Source organism: Teleopsis dalmanni, chromosome X (genome assembly GCF_002237135.1).
Source record: "Teleopsis dalmanni isolate 2A chromosome X, ASM223713v2, whole genome shotgun sequence".
NCBI classification, from domain to species: domain Eukaryota; kingdom Metazoa; phylum Arthropoda; class Insecta; order Diptera; family Diopsidae; genus Teleopsis; species Teleopsis dalmanni.
The window spans coordinates 36,111,874-36,131,266 of NC_051848.1; the positions used below are offsets into that span (position 1 = coordinate 36,111,874).

General features: G+C 32.5%; 1 protein-coding gene across 1 annotated transcript; it reads right to left on the reverse strand.

Annotated features, from left to right (window-relative positions):
- Positions 1-9,633: 9,633 nt before the first annotated feature.
- On the reverse strand, positions 9,634-13,263 carry LOC119688308 (uncharacterized protein K02A2.6-like). The gene is made up of 4 exons (XM_038102987.1): positions 12,265-13,263; positions 11,691-12,180; positions 10,795-11,612; positions 9,634-10,725 (listed from the first exon to the last, which is right to left on the reverse strand). The coding sequence occupies exons 1-4, from the start codon at positions 13,261-13,263 to the stop codon at positions 9,634-9,636; spliced, it is 3,399 nt and encodes a 1,132-aa protein (XP_037958915.1).
- Between the last annotated feature and the right edge of the window lie 6,130 nt (positions 13,264-19,393).

Consider the following 19,393-nt stretch of genomic DNA (forward strand, 5'->3'; position numbering starts at 1 on the left):
CCAAGCACATGGTATACATAATGGCTTATTGTTATTGGAAAAGGGTTAGTAAACTGCTACCTAAAAGACCCGTTGTGCCCCTTAGTCGGATTAGAGTGTTTCGCCAAGTTCCATTATTTTAATGAAACACAGTATAGAGCCTATCTTTCCTAATCTTCAATCCTTACGCGATCCATGAATTACCCTCCTAGGTGTTTCTTTCGCTTGTGCATCAGTGTCCAAGCATATGGTATGCAGTTTCTCTGACATAATGACTTAAAAAAAGACAAAATAAAGACTCTCCAAAAAATGTTGATAGTGTGTCATTGCCGCTTATCAAAAGATGTTAGTTACAATGTAGTTAGTATATATAGCTCAATGTAGTTAGTTATTAAAATATGTTATTATCTATTACCTTTAACCATGAAATAGTCTAGGTAGGATAATTGTATTCAAAGTGGAGAGTGGAAATGAATAATGGTTCTTTATTGCGCATTAGACTTAAACATTTTAACCTTATGTCTCACTAATGATTCTAGGCAGCTACGAAGTGCACCAGTTTTTTGCAATTGGTCCTCTAAAAGAGACGAAATCTTTACTTCCCAACTTTTAAGAATGGTTAATGAAATTTATGAAGGAAGCAAGAGAAATGAATAAATTGCTCAGAGAAACAAAATATGAATTTCATTGACTTGAGTATGAGTATGAGTAACACAATGCTAGACGATATACTTAGGAATGTACTTAGTTAAGTGGTAATATTATAAACTAAGTTCATTAATTAAAACGTTCTGGCACTTTAGATGCAAAAACTCTGTTTATATTTGTCTATGATGAAACTTTAAGTTTCTGTCTTACCGATGATTGTGATGGCCAATAGATGCCATCACCATAATAACTACGTTGAAACCCAATTGTACTTTACGAGTATTAAATATAAAACAAAAATTATCAATCATAACATTTTTTAAAAAAGAGCTTTGTCGAGTACAATACAATCAGGCTAGCATTTAACCCAATTCTTCAAATATAAAGGTATCGAGTTCAGCTCAAGAGATTTTCTTTCATACCGACAATTGGTTCGAAATGATTCCCTCGTAATGGTGACTTTACCTTACGGGAGCAGAAAACCATACACCATGTCAGTGAAGTAGGATGCTTAGTCGTTTATATTCGTTGAGTTAAAAGTCTGTAAGACTTTGTAAACCCTAGTAAAATATCGTATCTTTTGATTTTCAAATATATAGTTATAATGACTGCATGCTTTTAAAGCATTTTATTGTAAACTTTGAAGTGTGTATTTCCTGTGGAAGAAGCCTTTCCATTTAATACTTGTAAATATTTTTTTTACAGAAAAATATTTACTTATTTCTCTAATATGGAATATTATTTATTGTGTTTATTATTTAACCCTTTTAAAACCGCAACTTATTTTATTGTAGAAATTTCCATGTAAAAACAGTCTGAATCATCCCCTCCTTTAAACTTTATAAATTAACAATTTACTCTTGTTTGTTGTTTTTATATATAGTTTTCAAAAACACAAATTTATTTTATTTTCTATAGATTTAAGTTAAATTTATTGTTAATTTTTTTATTTAATTTCATTGATTGTCGACTCATGCGTGCTACACGTGTGCTGCGATCGGATCACTTTCTATTATTTTAGAGGGAAGCCTGATAAAAAGAAAAAGGGATACTTTATTTAATTTAGATTTAAAATAGATTTTTATGTTAAAGATTAGAACATAACTATTGCATTCAATGTATAATATTATATTTTATTAAGGTGAAGTAATCACAGTGATACTTGTGATCAATCACGATATTTACCCTAACACATAATTCAGCATTGTGTACGGACTATCTATCCCCAGACAATCAATTTTAAAAATCTTTTCATATGAACTTTTTATTGAAAAATTCATTGGAAAAGAGATTTAATATAACTGAATGAGATTATTTAAATCAAATGTGAAGCAGTGAACACTGGAATCTTAGTCAGATCTGACTAATAGCCCAACACTCATCTATAACAAAGTTTATAAAAAAACTCAGCATATATAAAATGGACTAATTCTAAAGTATATAGAATTTTATCATACTGAAATTTTCGTCATCAATGAGGTTGACAAATTTAAAAAACTGATTTCACGATATTACAATATAAGAATCTGTCCTAGTCAAGCAGTGCAAATTTCAATCGAGGTCTGTGAGTAATCACAATATATGCAGTGCACAATATAATTGATCTGATTTCTACCGCCTCGGGGAATACAATGTAGTAAAATTGCAGATTAGGTTGTTTAACAAAGATTATAAACAGATACATAAATTTTTAATCTAACGGAAAATTAAACCTAACCTGAAGAGGCTGATATTTATCGATAACGAAAATCTTATATCTGAAATGTTCTTCTAATAGAACACTCGCAAATAATGCTAATCCAGGTATTTTCAGGGATCACAAAAAAGAAATAGAATTTAGACCATCAGAAATATTCAACGACTACCTTCTGAGATGTCGTTACGGAGATACATTGTTTTTGTCAGAATAATTTATAGCGTTACTTCGAGGTTCACCAATCTTACATGCTACAGGGCATACTTTTTTCCATGTGAATTGTACTTGCCTGATAGAAAATCGGTGTACTTCAACTATATAAACATCTTTCATAGCCTTTCAAATTACGGATATTTTAAGTGTCTTTAGTCTTTAATTGCATGATTTATAATCAAATGTCCATTTAAAAATACTCGTACGTATCTATGATTTCATGAGTGCAAGCTGAGAAATGAAACATCTGTTCTTCCAATTTGGGATCGTCCACACTTTTAATATTTTAAACATTTTTATTTCATTTCATAGGCAAATTAGCAGCTGTCCTTAGAAAAGGTTCAGTGAGAGTGTGACTTTTTTGGTTGAAAAGGTCAAGAAGTATTGAATTACAGTTTGGTTCAGTAAATATGAATCTCTGTAGTATGTAATAAGGATGTGTTAACAAGAAAATAGAAAGAAATTAGATTATTTGGATTATTTTTGTTTATTTGTAAAATAGTTAATTGTTAATAAATGATTTTTCAAGAGAAGGTAATCAAGGAGATCAACTAAAGAAGGATTCGAGTAAATAAAGTTTTTGAGGCCCTATGCTCCAGGAGCAGACGAAGACTACAGTAAGTACGTGAGTAAATAAAGTTTGTATGTTATTGTTTGTTTCATTCTTGAATAAATCTTATTTTCATACTTTCTGAAAAAATACTTGCATCTTTAATTATAAAAAAATATTATGCAAGAGTTGGTCTGTAGTAAGTACATACACACTAAACCCTGAAGTTGACCCGCGGAAAAAAGAATCTATACTTATAAATTATTATCTTATGTTATTATCAAATATTATAAACTAAAGAATCCCAATACTTATTTTAGATCATTAACTCAGAATATCCTTACTTTAGTTCCTACCAAATAAAAATCGAAATATCAACGCTTAGGATATTAAGACAGCTAGCTACTAACAAGCAGTTTAAGGATGAATTCAAAATAAGTATTGAAGAAATTTTAAGTTCGTAGTCCATATTACGACTTATTTACTATTTACCCATCAAAATTTATTACGATTCAGAGACCCATTCATATGACATATTTGTCAATCCAATTAGCAATCAGGGCTTTGTAGAAAATATTGAAAGAAGACAACATATGATTCTAAAGATATAAAGTGCTATAAAAAACTCGCTTCACTTTTATTTGGAACATGAGGTAGAGATTACTGTCAGAGCGGGTCATATTTTTATGGCTTTTATGGAAAGCTAGGAAGATGATTGATTTTGATTAAAATAAAATTCAAAAAGCTGTTATGCTGTTGTATTGTGATATACACTCAATACGTACAAAATAGTTAACTACAAAAAAGGTTGAAAAAAATATATAATAACACTGGTAAAGATCTCATATTAATGCATCAAATGATCAAGACATGAAATCAACGCGTATGATGTCACCCGATGCTTACGATCGACTCTTTATTTATGATAGCATAATAGAGGTCACGTGCTGAAACCAAGTGTTAAATCCATTCGACAACGGATTCGTTATTTTAGCTAAAATTACAATATCAACTAGCACCCCTTTATTATAATATACTCATAGCCTTTATTATTCAAGCATTCCAGTGTTTGTATAATATTTATGCCATTGCAACCGTTGCACCCTGTAACGGTCTGTGTTCCTCTGTCTGAGTCGCTCTTGTTCTATTTATGCGCGTTCACTTACAATTGTGCTCTCTGCATGAATAATCCACCGGAAGTTGATCTTATCACGTATGTCCTTAAGTAAATTTGCTCCATGGTTAAATTACCCTTTTCGTTTCGATTTCGAATGGTTTGCCTGGACTGGAACCAAAACTAAACCAATTAAACACTTAAAACGAAATTAAAGTGTCTGGACCTCATTTTCACTCAGTGCCACTTTACTTTGCCTACGTAAACTTGCAATTGTCGCTGCCTTGCGATTGTCGTTATCGTGACATTAATGCTGTATGTGGTCCTTTGATCCTTTTAAAATATTTCACATTAATATCTTTTTTTTGTTATTTACCAACAGCTGTGTTTTTTTTTTTCTTTACTCGTAAGTTGTGGTTTCTTTCCGAATTTTGTTTGACTTTTTGTAATTTTGGTTGCTGCATGACGAAATTCTGTTAACGTGTATATATACATAATTATATTTTTTTCCATAATTACAAATTTGTTGCAAAAGAATGTCAAATCGTACTGAAGATTGCATTTTCATAAAAAATATATATCATCCAAAGTACATATCAACATCTTATGCCAGTTAAACAGTGACCTTAAGCGATCGAAGATTGTAATTTGCGGTTTTTGTTTTAAGGACCACATTTTTTTTAATTGGATTGGCATAAAGAAAAGGCAAATTTTAAGTTTATTTAAATTAAATTAATATATTATTTAAATAATAAAACAAATAATTGAAAATGAAATCTTATGCAATGTCTAATAATGACTTAATGACATCATGACGTCGCCCAACTGTTCTCTTGCTCATCTTCGCAAACAAATCTTAGACCAATTAATTTTTGGACTCACCCTTTTGAAGTAGCCAGGTTTTTCCGCCTTAACCCCCTTTTGAGCTCAATTGAAATTCCCACTCACCCTATATCCACTCCTCCTTCTTAATTTACCTATCTCTTCCTCAACTATCCACTTCCCAACCTATGTATTCATATTGTAAACCTTATATTCTTACATTTTAAATTTCAGTTGCAATTAAAAAAATATTGTTAACGCTAATATATATCTATGGCCTTAAGGTTAAGCCTAAATTTTATTAAACTATTATAAAAGATAAGTGAGAATGCAATATCCTAGTTTTGGTTGTAAGTCCGTATTCGATACAACCTACTATTTTAATCTCCTTAAATGGTTTTAAAGGTGTTTGGGATTTGAAGTCAAGTCAAAATCTTTATAAACAATAATCATATTTGTTTACGATAATTCCTTTAGTCCAACTGAGTCCCAATAATTGTAGACGCTGTATATATATATTGACGTATATTTTTATGTAGACAACATTTCATTATTAAAAATTATTTCTATTAAATTCATGTTTTAGGTCTATACATAAATATATACTAAATCATTGATATTCAAAAGAAAGGTACTCGTATGTATTCTTGCTTTAAATAAAATTTATGAGACTTAATAAATTATATTAAAATTAATATAATCCAATTTGATTGTGTTACTTTATTTTTAATCCTAAATTGATTTTTACTAATAATATTAATATCTGGATTCTTTCAAATTTTAACAATAAAATTTTTATGCAAAATAAATAGAACGCATTATTTGAAAAGTTATTTTAAACTAACTACTAATTATAATTTTTATGTCATATGACAAGAAGTCTATTTCGAATAGAAAAGGGTATAATAGTGAGTTAGGAAACTATCAAATTAAAATTAAATTTTTTAATTAAGTGGACTTTCGGACTGATAATACTGTTGTTTCGGAAACTATCATATATCCTTCATTAGTGGTTTTTGAAACATTCATAAGTTTTATTGTCCGTTTAATCTTGTCTGGAACCTATCATCTTTCATCTATATCTTACAGAAGTATCTTGTTGTTGTTTGCTTGTAACAGAGGATCTTAATTACAATGCGCAGCATTTGATCACTTATGGAACCGTCAGACTTTTTTATTGGCGGTTATATACATAAATACGTGAAAGAAGCTACAAAGCAGTTTATATAATCTATAATGTGTATATGTGATTCCAACGTATCGTAAGATAACGTCATGAGTCGTATCGTAACGTACCGCGTAGTATAGTAACGTTACGTAACATGTAGTGCCGTATCGTAACGTACCGTAACGTAACGTGCCGTCTCGTGACATAACGTGTCGTATCGTATCATATCGTAACGTACCGTACCATGTCGTATAGTAACGTAATGTAGTATGAAGTGTTGTATCGTAACGTACCGTAACGTGACGTGTCGTATCGTATCGTAGCGTACCGTACCATGTCGTATAGTAACGCAACGTAACGTAACATGAAGTGTTGTATCGTAACGTACCGTAACGTAACGTGCCGTGTCGTAACGTGACATGTCGTATCGTATCATAACTTACCGTACCATGTCGTATAGTAACGTTACGTAACATGTATTGTCATATCGTAACGTACCGTAACGTAACGTGCCGTGTCGTAACATAACGTGTCGTATCGTATCATATCGTAACGTACCATGTCATATAGTAACGTAACGTAACATGTATTGTCGTATCGTAACGTACCGTAACGTAACGTGTCGAGCCGTATCGTAACGTACCGTACCGTGTCGTGTCGTAACGTCAGGTATCATGTCGTATCGTATCGTAACGTGATGTAACGAAACGTATTAGAGTATGCTAAGTATGTTAAATAATATGCTAAGTAATCTAATTTATTGGTATTACTTCATATACAAGTTTCAAAAATTAATAGAATTTATCATGAAATGTTACGTTTAATAGAATATTATTTATTCTGCGAAACTTGATGTTTGTTATTATTTTGTCGAATTACACTTAACATATGACCTTTATTGAAATCATAGTAGAATAAGAAAATCTTATTTATCGCGAATTTATAAAACGAGTATCTTTTACAAATTTGAAATGCAAAAATTTTAATTTTTTTCTATTTTTTAGTTTAAAAAGAAAACCGAAATTAAAACAAGAACACAACCGCTCAACTGAAGTGCAGCAATAGCAGCGCAACAATGGCAGATATTGCTGATATGTATCTGCGGATCTAACGGTCGTTGAGTAATATACGCCACCTTCTTACAGCATCTGAACCGTTTCACGGGAGTTCCAAGTGAGCGAATCAAGTTGAATTTAAAGTGCATTAATTTCATTAAGAACTGCAATTAAAATGCGCATGCGAAGTGCATAAAATGCATGGCGAAAACTGCATCACACGCCAGCATAAAGTGGCGGTGACCTTGCAATGTCGTTGCTTGAACGTGACTCAAATAATTTTATTAACATTTTTTCTCGCTTTTCAGATGCAGTAACAGTGCATTTTGCTTTTGTTGTTGTTTTACGCTGGGTTTTTTTATTGTGTTGCATTGTTGTATTGTTGCATTATAACTGTTTGAGGGCTTGGCAGTTAAAAGTCAAACTACTTCAATTCAACGTACTTGCCGCATTCCAATACGCAGGTGAATGTATCTCTAAGATTGCAAAGAATATTAGACAAGCGCCAAGTGGATTGAACTAATCTGATTGCGAATTTTATATTGCCTTAATGTGATTCGTGTTATTTTTTTTTTGTAGTGAACTAAGATGTTGGGATTATGATGTTGAACGCTCATGAACTTTGGCAATTCACTGTTCTATTAAAAAAATGTGTTGAAAAACGATAACAGTGTGACCAGATATAACAGCCTATTTCAATGTTGGTATTATTTATGTTAAACAGATATGTTATATTGGGTAATATAAAAAGTATTCGCAATATTTTGTTATTAGATCCTTTTAGTAGCCAAATATCTGGCAACACTAATTCGAATAAAACAAATGACTATTTGTTTGAAAGATGATGTCGCTGTGGTCAGTTGATATTGATTAATAAAAAATAGTGAATTAACTGAATAAGCTATATGATGCTATAGTACTATAGTAAGGTAGGTTTTTTGATGGCACACAGCCGATTATGGTAGAAGATTAAATTAAAATTTTGTCAAAGTTGTGAAAAAAACGATGAAAATATTTAACTTCTGCATTACTAATGTCTAGCATGTGCGCGACGTTGATTAACTATATTAGAGATTTTATTCTTGGAGGATCTTGGCTAGCTTCAGAACTTTACTCTTTAGAGTATTTTAGGCTTTGCCAAGGCTACAAAATAGTTTTTAAACCGCTGAGTTTTTACACGGCAACACAATATTCCAATTTAACTAATTGGATACTTAGAATCCCTGATATAATCTAACCTAATCTGTAGTGTAGACGCTGTGTATGAACACCGAATTGCTCGATTCTGACCCAAAAATTTTGAATTTCAAGATACATTTGGCACTGGTCGCTGAATCACTAAAAAACCGATGAAATTTAAAAGCTAGTGAAGCAAAATCGACATGTAAGGTGTCAAAAGATACCGAAGGTATTAAACAACAACAAGATAATTTAGAGTCATTTTTAAAGAGTGCATAGAAGAGTTTGTTATTTGGGTACCACATGAATTAATGCAAAAAAAAAAAATTGGATTAATCACATTACTAACACTAAAAGGCTGCTAAAATGCAATGGAATCGTATCATTTTTGAGGTGAATCATTTCGAACAATGAAAAATGGATTAAATACGGAAATATTCAATGGATTAATGACAAACGAGGATATATAAATTGTTTTGTGGAATTGGATAGGAATTGTCTTTTGGGAGTTGCTTCAGCTTGGTTAATTCGGTCCTTTATCACTCAGAATTTGATAGCATGAACGAAATTCTCAAGAAAACAAAATCAAAATTGAAGAACAAGGCAGCAACTTTCCATCATGACAATACTAGCCACACACATCGTTGAAAATATCACCATGACTTTCAACAAATTGACGGAACTCTTTTGGGAAGTTAAGATTCTTTTACCCTATAGCTCGGATTTTGTACCATTTATTTATTAATAATTATGTTTCGGTTTCTACAAAACTCTTCTAATGGTTAAATAATTTCCAAACCGAAAAAAATGGCAAGAAGTCACAAATAATAATACGCAATATATAATTGATTAAAACAGATTTTCTAGAAAGTTTTAATTTAAAAATATGCCGAAACAATGCCTATACTTTTTGTATCATCCATTATAAAGTGGGTTTCAAAGTAAGTAGAGCTTTTGAAAAATACATATTTGTAATGAGACAGATACTCTACAAAAATGCAGAAACTACCTATATAGAACAGTACGAATAATCTTATATCTGAGGTATATTCAGATAAATCCCTTGATTACTGAAGTAAATACAACCGACCAGATTGACAGTTTATATTTAACTAAATTTTGTTTACATTTCATTACTTAACATTGCTTAAACTAATGCAAAGCATACTAGATTATAACACTTTCTCCGCCCTTAATTTTTGACAAAGTTTAAGTTTTCCTGAAATCGTCGGATTCAAATCGAATTACATCCTTCCGAATACGACCACTTTTTCGAAGTTGAACTACTTCGGTAGAACGTTCTTCACTAGGCATTAATGTTGATTGGCTAGATGAAGGCGGTGTGGCATTGATGAAATTTGGAGCGAATTCAAAAATTGGTTGTGAAGAGAGGTCAGAGCTACTTCTAGTTTTAAGCTGATTAACATGACGTTTGATGTAACCAAAAGATGTGTTCACTCGGTAAACCATTTTACCAAGTTGTTTCACAATAACTCCTTTTATCCATTTTTCCCCTCTTGCGTAGTTTCGAGCGAAGACGGGTTGCTTTAGACTAAATTTCATTTTCCGTTTCGAAGCTTCAAGGTGCTTCCTAGGCGATTCAAACAGTTGACTCAACAAGGTACGAACAGGCCTTCCATGTAAAAGTTCTGCAGGTGATTTACCCTCAGCATTCGGCATTGCACGATATGTTGCAAGATATTTTGATACAGCGAATTTGAGAGACAATCCATCGTCAATGTTTTTCTGAACAGCAGTTTTAAAAGATCTGACGAATCGTTCGGCTAACCCGTTTGAGGCTGGATGAAACGGCGCTGTTGTTATATGTTTGATGCCAAGTTTTGAGCAAAAATGTTTGAATGCTTCAGCTGTAAATTGCGGACCATTGTCACTTACGATGGTTTCTGGTATACCTTCCAGAGAAAATATAGAAGACAATGCTGATATGGTGTCAACCGTTGTTGTTGTAGATAGTTGTACAACGAACGGAAATTGTGAGAAAGCGTCGACACAAATTAGCCACATTGAATTACAAAATGGACCAGCAAAGTCGATATGTACTCTCTCCCAAGGTCGATCAGCTTCAGGCCAGCTTACGTATTCACGTGCGTGAACAGGATTTGCAATTTTGCACACATCACAATTTTCAGTTAATTGTGCGATGTCTTTGTCAATATTAGTCCACCAGACATGTTGTCGAGCTAGCTGTTTCATTCTCGATACTCCCCAATGACCATCATGAAGAAGTTTAAGAATTTTCTGCTTAAGGGAGGCTGGAATGACAACCCGGTTGTACTCCGTCTGGAGGCAAAGCAAATTGTTGTTTAGTATTAAAGCAAAGCGATGATTGAAAAATGATCGAAGATCAGCATCTTGAGGCATTAGCTTTTCAGGCCAACCGTTTGTAACGAGAAAATAAACTCGGCGAAGAATTGGGTCATTTTTGGCATGCTGACGAATTATTTCAGCGTCGATAGGTGTGTTAAGTTCATTGATGTTGAAACAGGATTCTTCATGATCAAAAGTTTTGTCTTCACCAACAGGTAAACGAGATAAAGCATCGGCATTTCCATGCTCAGTAGTTTTACGATACCGAACATCATACTGATAAGCCATTAGTATAATAGCCCATCGCTGTAAACGATGTGACGTCATCGACGGCAACTGATGAATTGGATTAAAAATGCTAACAAGAGGTTTGTGGTCAGTAACCAAGGTGAATCTTCTTCCGTATAAATATTGATGGAAACGCTTGACTCCAAAAACGATAGCTAGCCCTTCCTTCTCTATCTGACTATATCGTCGTTGATGAATGTCGAGAGTTTTAGATGCAAAAGCAATAGGCCTTTCTGTACCGTCAACGTACGTATGCGAGAGCACGACTCCTATGCCATAGGAGGAGGCATCTGTAGCTAGAACCAACGGTAAATCTTCCTGATAATGTGCTAATTGCGCTGCATTGAGAATATGCGTTTTAAGAGCTGTAAATGCTTGTTGTTGTGCTGTACCCCATGTGAATTTTACATTTTTTCGGCGCAGCATGTTGATTGGCGCGGATAATTGCGAAAAATTAGGTATAAAATTATGGTAATAGTTTACCTTACCCATGAATGCTTCTGCTTGCTTTAGATCTTTAGGCGGCTGCAGGTTTTTGACTGCTTTTAGTCCTGACTCATCTGGCAATATACCTTTTGCACTAATTTGACGCCCGAGATATTCGATTTTATCTCGCAGAAAGAAACATTTTTCTTGCTTGCACCTGATACCATTTTGTTGCAAAATACGAAGTACTTGTTCTAGGCGGCTGATGTGTTGTTGAAATGTAGGTGCGGAGATGATGATGTCATCGAGATAATTTCCACAACCTTCTACGCCTTGAAGTAACTGCTCAAGATATCTTTGGAATATAGCTGGAGCGCTTGCAATCCCAAACGGTAAACGTTGGTATTGGAATAACCCAAGTGGAGTGTTGACAACCATTATTGTTTTTGCTTCATCGTCGAGTTCCATTTGTAAATACGCGTCCTTAAGGTCGATTTTTGTAAAATGTTGACCGCAATTAATTTTATGGAAAAGACTTTCGCGTATGGGCAAAGGATATTGTTCAATGTCAATTTGCGCATTGACTGCTTGTTTAAAATCTCCACAAATTCTTATGGAACCATCAGCTTTTGGCGCTAGTACAATAGGCGAAGCCCATTGGGAAAACTTCACAGGTTTCCAAATACCCGCATTTGTCAATCGATCGACTTCTTTCTTGAAAAGTGACATTTGCGAAAATGGTATTTGTCGGCTTTTGTAAAATTTCGGATGTGCATTTGGCTTTAAAAAAATACTGACCTTAAAGTTTTTTATTGTGCCAAGAGCTGGTTCAAAAATATCACCATATTTCTTACACAGCTCGCTAATTCTGTGTGATTCACTTTCAGTAATGTTACAAATTTGTTGAATCTCAAACCCGAATTCTTTAAATAAATCGAAACCGAATAAATTGTTACAGTTTTCGACATCCACGACAACGATTACCACTTCCCTTTCTTTTCCGCCACATTTGATATATACGCAAAGTTCACCAAGCACTGGAATTTCAGTTTTGCCAAAACCAAATAAGGTTTTTGTACAATTTCGCAACTTTGGGCAATTTAGAGTTTTGAATGTTCGCTTATTTATTAGAGAAACTGTTGCACCAGAATCCATTTGGAAAGACACAATTTTATTACAAATTTCCAAGTCAATGTAATTCTTATTGCTTTCAGTTTTTACAATACCTGTTAAACTGTTAATTGTTTCAACAGTACCAATGTTGTGACTTTTACGACGGTAATCTTTCTTCTTGTTTTCATCACCTGAATTACGTTTGTTGTTCTTGTTTTGTTTTGACATGCACACTGGCGCAATATGTCCAATTTTGCTACATCTATTGCAAACAGCATTTCTAAATTTACAGTTTTCTCTTGCATGAGAGTTTCCACAGCCAGAACATGATTTGAATTTTACTTTATTATTGTTATTGCTGAAAACACCCGGTTTTTTTATAATTGTACTAACTGAATTAACAGGCATTGAATTTTCAATCGTTTGTTCTTTAATTGTTGCCACCGTTTTAGTGGTTGTTTCGTACAATTCTGCAATCTGTAAAACATCAGCAAGTGTTGGGTGGGGCTTTTGGAACGCAGCGGTGCGCACAGCATCGTGCGGTGTACGTATAATAATTTGGTCACGAATCATATCATCCACGAAATTGTGCAAACAATTCTGGGCTGAGCACGAAAAGTTACACTCTCTTGCCAATCCGCGGAGATCTGCTACCCACTCTCTGTATGATTGATGTGGCTTCATTTCCCTTTTGAAAAAATCGTAACGTGCAGCGACCACATGTCGTTTCGACTGGAAATGATCCGTTAGTTTTTCCGTTAAATTTTCGAAAGATTGTTCTTGTACTTTCGTGTTACCGAAAAGATTTTTTAACAGCTCAAAATTTTCTGTGCCAATCCAAGACAAGAAAAATGATTTTTGTTTTTCACTGCACTGAACTGAATATGCTAAAAAATGTTGGTTAAGTTGTTCTAAATATGATTCCCAGGTTTGCTGTTCTTTCGAAAATTTGTGAAATACTGGAACAATGTTGTTATTTCTTTCAGATACACCAGCAGTACCTTGTTTTTGGAACATTGAGTCCATCCACTCACGTTGTTGTTTCAGTAAATTTTTTGAGAACTCTTGTTGTTCTTTAAGCAATTGCTTATAAATTTCACTTTCGCCCGGCATGATTGTATGTAAAATTGAACGGTACGAAATAAGCGTGAAAGCGATTGAATAATTGCAGATTTTTATCCTCGTCGCCAACTGAAGTAAATACAACCGACCAGATTGACAGTTTATATTTAACTAAATTTTGTTTACATTTCATTACTTAACATTGCTTAAACTAATGCAAAGCATACTAGATTATAACAATTACAATAACATTGCAATCATAAAATAACATTATTATATATATGATATATATAAGTACATATCAGCTTTCAATGTATTCCTCTCGTTAAAATATCCTTATGCCGACACTTTTCCCACTTCTGAAAACAATCGTTATGACAGTCAATTATGAAGAAGCTTTATACTCAACTTCTATCTGCACAATAGTATCGAAATGGTGTCTCTGGAGCAATCTCTTCAGCTTAGAGCATAGCCGGAAGTTATATCAGGTAAAAACAATTTATTAATATGACTATGATCCTTGAACGAATTTGGTGCGATATTTTCGATCTTTAATCACATTTTCTACGGTATTCGCTTTATTGGTCGATTGTTTCCGGAACGAATGACGAGTTCCAATTCACATATTCACGCATTTTAAGTAATTCTAATACACAGAAAGCATTTCTTGACAGATTTTAAAGCGAGGTTTGTTTAACAAAAAATGAGATTTAAATTATTGCAGGCACAGGAGACATATTTTTTAAAGTAATCTCGAATGATCCGAACAGCATTAACGAGGTCTCTAATTGTCAATTGATGAATTTTTTCACACCAAATTTCCTTGATTTCCTTGATATATTCTTTATCAGTTAATGACCGCGCAGATCCATGAGCGTCCAGTATCTGAATTTTTATTTAATTATATTATTTATATCATTGACATAAAGTATGTTTTAAAATTGATTTAAAGTTTTGGTATTGAAGCAGTCTCCAAAATATTAAGTGTGGAAGTCAGGTAAATGAACTTTACATAGTTTCAGGCACAATAAGTAAGAACGTAGTTTTAAGAGTCCATGAGCAATATGTACTATCTTTTATTAGAACTACCTTTAATTTTATATAAAAATCTTACGTTTAAAGACTAAGAAAACTTATGGATATATAACTTTAATCTACAACGTTTGTATTATACATAAAAGAATATTTTTGCCATAATTTGAGGAAATGATGTCTACCTAATTTCACATTCCATTACAGAATTAATTTTACATACATATTATTTATTTATTCTGTATTTATTTATTCTTTTTTAATTATATGATAGATAAGAGACTTTAGATATTGACTTTAGTCTTAAAATTCAGATCTTCCGCCATATTATTACTTTAATGAATAGAATGAGTTTTACAGTTGGGGGTCGATACTTATCTTAACTTAATATATTCGTGTTAATTTCATCACAACTCGAAATAAGTCGATTTTATTCTTGATTTTTTTTGAGTTTTCGATTTTCTTCTTCTTGAGTTAGTGCTATTACGCACTTTTACTCTATAATGGCTGGGGGGCTTATCTCTACCCCACACTAGGCTTAAACTAGGTTAAAACAAAAACATATCATTTATTTGTCTTTTAGTTGATGACAAACCTTAAATCAGCATATCTTCCTGAGAGTCCAGAAGTGGACTTGAGGATTGTTAGGGCGGGGTTAATTAGCGTATCAACTTTAGTGAATAATTTTAGAGCTCTGTCTCTGATATATTTTTTCACCGAGTCAATCCTAAGATCTCTATGTATGTCTGTTGATCTAATACACCATGGAATCTTAAAGAGTTTTCTTAAAGCCAGGTTTTGAGCTATCTGTAATTGCTTTAAGGTAGTATTTGAGGCTTTGCTATATGTAACACATTCGTACAGTAGTGCACGATAATTAATTGTCATTTCTGTGAAACTTAAAATATTGACGATTAAATTTTAACCAAATAACATTTTTCTTTTCAAAATATTTAAAAATTCCGTTCGGTGATAAATAATATATATTAATATATTTGCAACACAAAACTCTGTACAAAAAGGAACAAAGCATACTTTCATGCTGAACTAATAGAACTTGGTTATTCATGAATTTACAAATTCCTAAAAGCATGCAGCATAAATTGAATTAACACTTGCGTGTTGGGTATACCAAATTGAAATCCAAAAATAGTTTCCTTAGGAATCTTTGTAATAAAAATGACAGTTAGGCAAGATGCACTCTAACCTTGTCTTTTAAGAAGACTTAAAATATATATATTAGGTTTGTTTCACGAGACACTCATAGTAAAACAAGAGTAAAACAGAAGTAAAATTTACACAAAAATACTTGGAAATTTGCTGGTGGAACGTGCTTGTGTATACACAGTGTTTACTCAAAGTTACTATGAGTAGCTCATGGAACAGACCTATTATATGGTGTGATGACAAAAAGCAACGCTGCAAAACAATTTCTTACAATAAATTTGCACTGTTCAAATTCATTTCCCAAAAGACATCCGGACCTTCAGTTTTCTAATAAAAATGACAGATATACAAAGTTAATTTCAATATCCTTTCAGTTTTCAGTTCTTATAGATTTTAGAAATCATAGTTGCCTTTGCTTAATTTTAAAATGATGTTTATAAACTATACGGAAAATAAAAACTTATTACTTTCAAAATATATTTATGACTGTTAACATTGAATTAAAAGAATTAGGCTCATATCAAAATTTTAGTACAAAATAGTGATAATAGTGGCAATGGATTTATAAATTTTATCAAGTATCCACAACTTACACCTTTCGAAACCATAAGAGCTTGTGGAGAGTTATGGATGACATTAAATATTGAAGTTAAAGTAGAATTTTCTTTCTGTCCAATTTCGAATCTTTAACGGGACTTATTCCTAGTGACACACACCAAATTGGAAAGCCTCGAGGAAACGGATCTGAATATAAGTTCCATACAGATGATAATACTTTAAATAACAATGAAGATGCGATTAAACCAATTGTCGTAACTAGGATTGTGAAATTCTATAAGTAACTTTCGAAGACATTTGTTAGTTGGTCAGTTGGTATGGTATCTGGCTGTTACTTCTTTTAAAATGTCGAAAAATTTAACGAAAATCATTTAATTTGATCGCTACAGATTACTTATTTGTTATTATATTGAATTAAGGATGACTCCATAATAGATATACGAAGGGTTAAGAAGACTTTAAAACATTAATTATAAGATAATAAGGTATTATCGATTTGCTCCATGCACAAGTGTTTATTTATGAACACTGCATTATCGAGAAGTGTATAAAGGGTTAAAAGCATTTATATAAAAATGATACGCATTATGTACAAGTATCTCAATATTGTTATTAGATGCATATATTTTTTTGAACGTGAACAAGGTAAAAAGGCAAATATATTTAACTATGTATTAACGTAAATTAATATAATTCAACAATGCATTCCTTATATAAGAACAAATTATTACTAACCGAATGAGAATTATAATTTTTTATGTAATGAATATTTTTGGAATTTAAGTACAACCACAGTGTACAGTATTTATATTTAAACACCTCCGAAATTCCATGGCCGATTTACATGAAACTTTTTATGTATATTTGGTAGGTATGAGAATAGGTAGTAAGGTATATTTTATACCGCTAAAGTGATTAAGGTAGCCCTATTCAGAAAAAATATCTTTATTGCATTAACAAAAGTTTTTTTTATTTTTTTGACATAAATTTTTTTATATTTTGTTTTTATTGTTGTTGTGGTTCGAGTTTGTGCTATTCCGCACTTTTACTATATTATAGCTGGGGGCATATCCCTGCCCCACAGTAAGCTTTAACTATATCAGAATTATTACCGTAGATCAGCATGTCTTCCTGTGCGTCCTGAAGTGGACTTAAGGGTTGGGCAACGTATCGACTTTTGTGAATAGTTTTAGGGCTCTGTCCTTGATGTATTATTTCACTGAGTCGATCCTTAGATCTCTATGCATGTCTGTTGTTCTAATATACCAAGGAATCTTAATAAGTCTTCTTAAAGCCAGATTTTGTGCTATCTGTAATTGCTTTATGCCTGTAATGCTGTACGTTTTTCATCAGTAAGTACACACGTTTGTGTCAACAAATCAGAAACTCTTGTAGTATTGACTCTTGTAGCAATATGGAGCACGGCCGCATTCATTGCAAAAAATTGTCAAAAATAGGACTGATCAAATGGACCATGTAACTTGAACATATACCGGAAATCATATTCAAAAAAATAAAAATACGAAAAATGTCTTGTAAAATCAATTCAAGTTCTCATGCAGCTAAGAAAACATCCTATTGGTAACCACTAGGAATATAGTATATGATTATTATATAGTTTCCTTTACGATTAAATTTAAGTACTAAAACTTAAATCCAATACCTGACGGATCCAATACCAATTATTATATACATTTTTAAGACACATAATATGAAATTTTTAATTAACTAATATTCCTCAAGGTGGTTTACAAATACTTGAGTTTTATGCTGGCACAATTTTTCAACAAATCTTGGCGGATCCCTAGGTCAAATGAAAAGTAATGGTTTAATAAGCCATTATTTTACTATGTTCTAGCACTTTTTATTATTGAATCACTTGCGATAAACTTACAAGATATACTTCCGTTAATAATAGTTATGATATGTGTACACACTTTTACGCACATACGCACATAGTCTCCATATGTAGTCTCCATTAACGTATAGAATTCTTTACAGTATCGGGATATGATTAATACTAGAAAATGCTTTCCTTATCATTCCCGTCTAATTTTTGCAACTTAAGTTGATTTGCCTGGTATTTTTTGTATGCCATTTTTTCAGCTGACTTCCGATTAGAATCCATGTTGCTGTAGAAATGTAGGTATGTATAGCTCATGGGTTACATATCTCATAATACGATGGTGCTTTTAATTGTCTGTGAGTATTTTGTTAATATCTTCCTTATGATTAAATGTTTATATAAATAGTGACATTTAATATTTATGGTCATTACATAAAGAATAGCAACAGCTAATCATTTTAATCTTTTATAATAAATCTCTCGAGTGTTTCCAATTCGGAGCTAATATCGCTCAATTGTAGAAAGCATAGGTCTAAGAAGGTTTGCATCTATTTCGGTGCTGCCTACTATATATGGTACATGAGGCCTCCCACAAAATGTTTTTGAAGCAGACTTTGCTCATACAAGCTATGAATCTCGCTCGCTTAAATAATATGATTAATAAATCGTATTATTTAGAAGATATGTTGAAATGTTGAAATCGCTCGTCGTTGTGTCGAGCTAAGTGGAGACTTTGTTAAAGTATTTAGTATAATTTTCCAAAAAAAATTTTTTTTTTATATTACTATTATTATTATTAAGGCTCCGACTTGAAAACGCCAAGCAGCCGGTACTACGGTCAGAAGAGTCCTATTGTACCAATTTCATCAATTTCAGCTCTTTAACGCTTTGTGCACAAAGTCCAGCACTAGGCCGTTTTTATTACTTAGGCCGGCTATTTATTAATTGTCCTAGTACCTATAAGTTTCTATTCCATAAAGTTCTTTCATAGGCTGTTGCGCTGATGGCGTCACTGAGTGCGTCTTTATAACGACTGTTATAACGGCTGTCTTCCGATACATTTGGTTTATTTTGGGTTAATTGCGAAATTGGTTCGAGTAATATATATATATATATGAGTCCTTTATGTATAATGTAGGTATATATTAT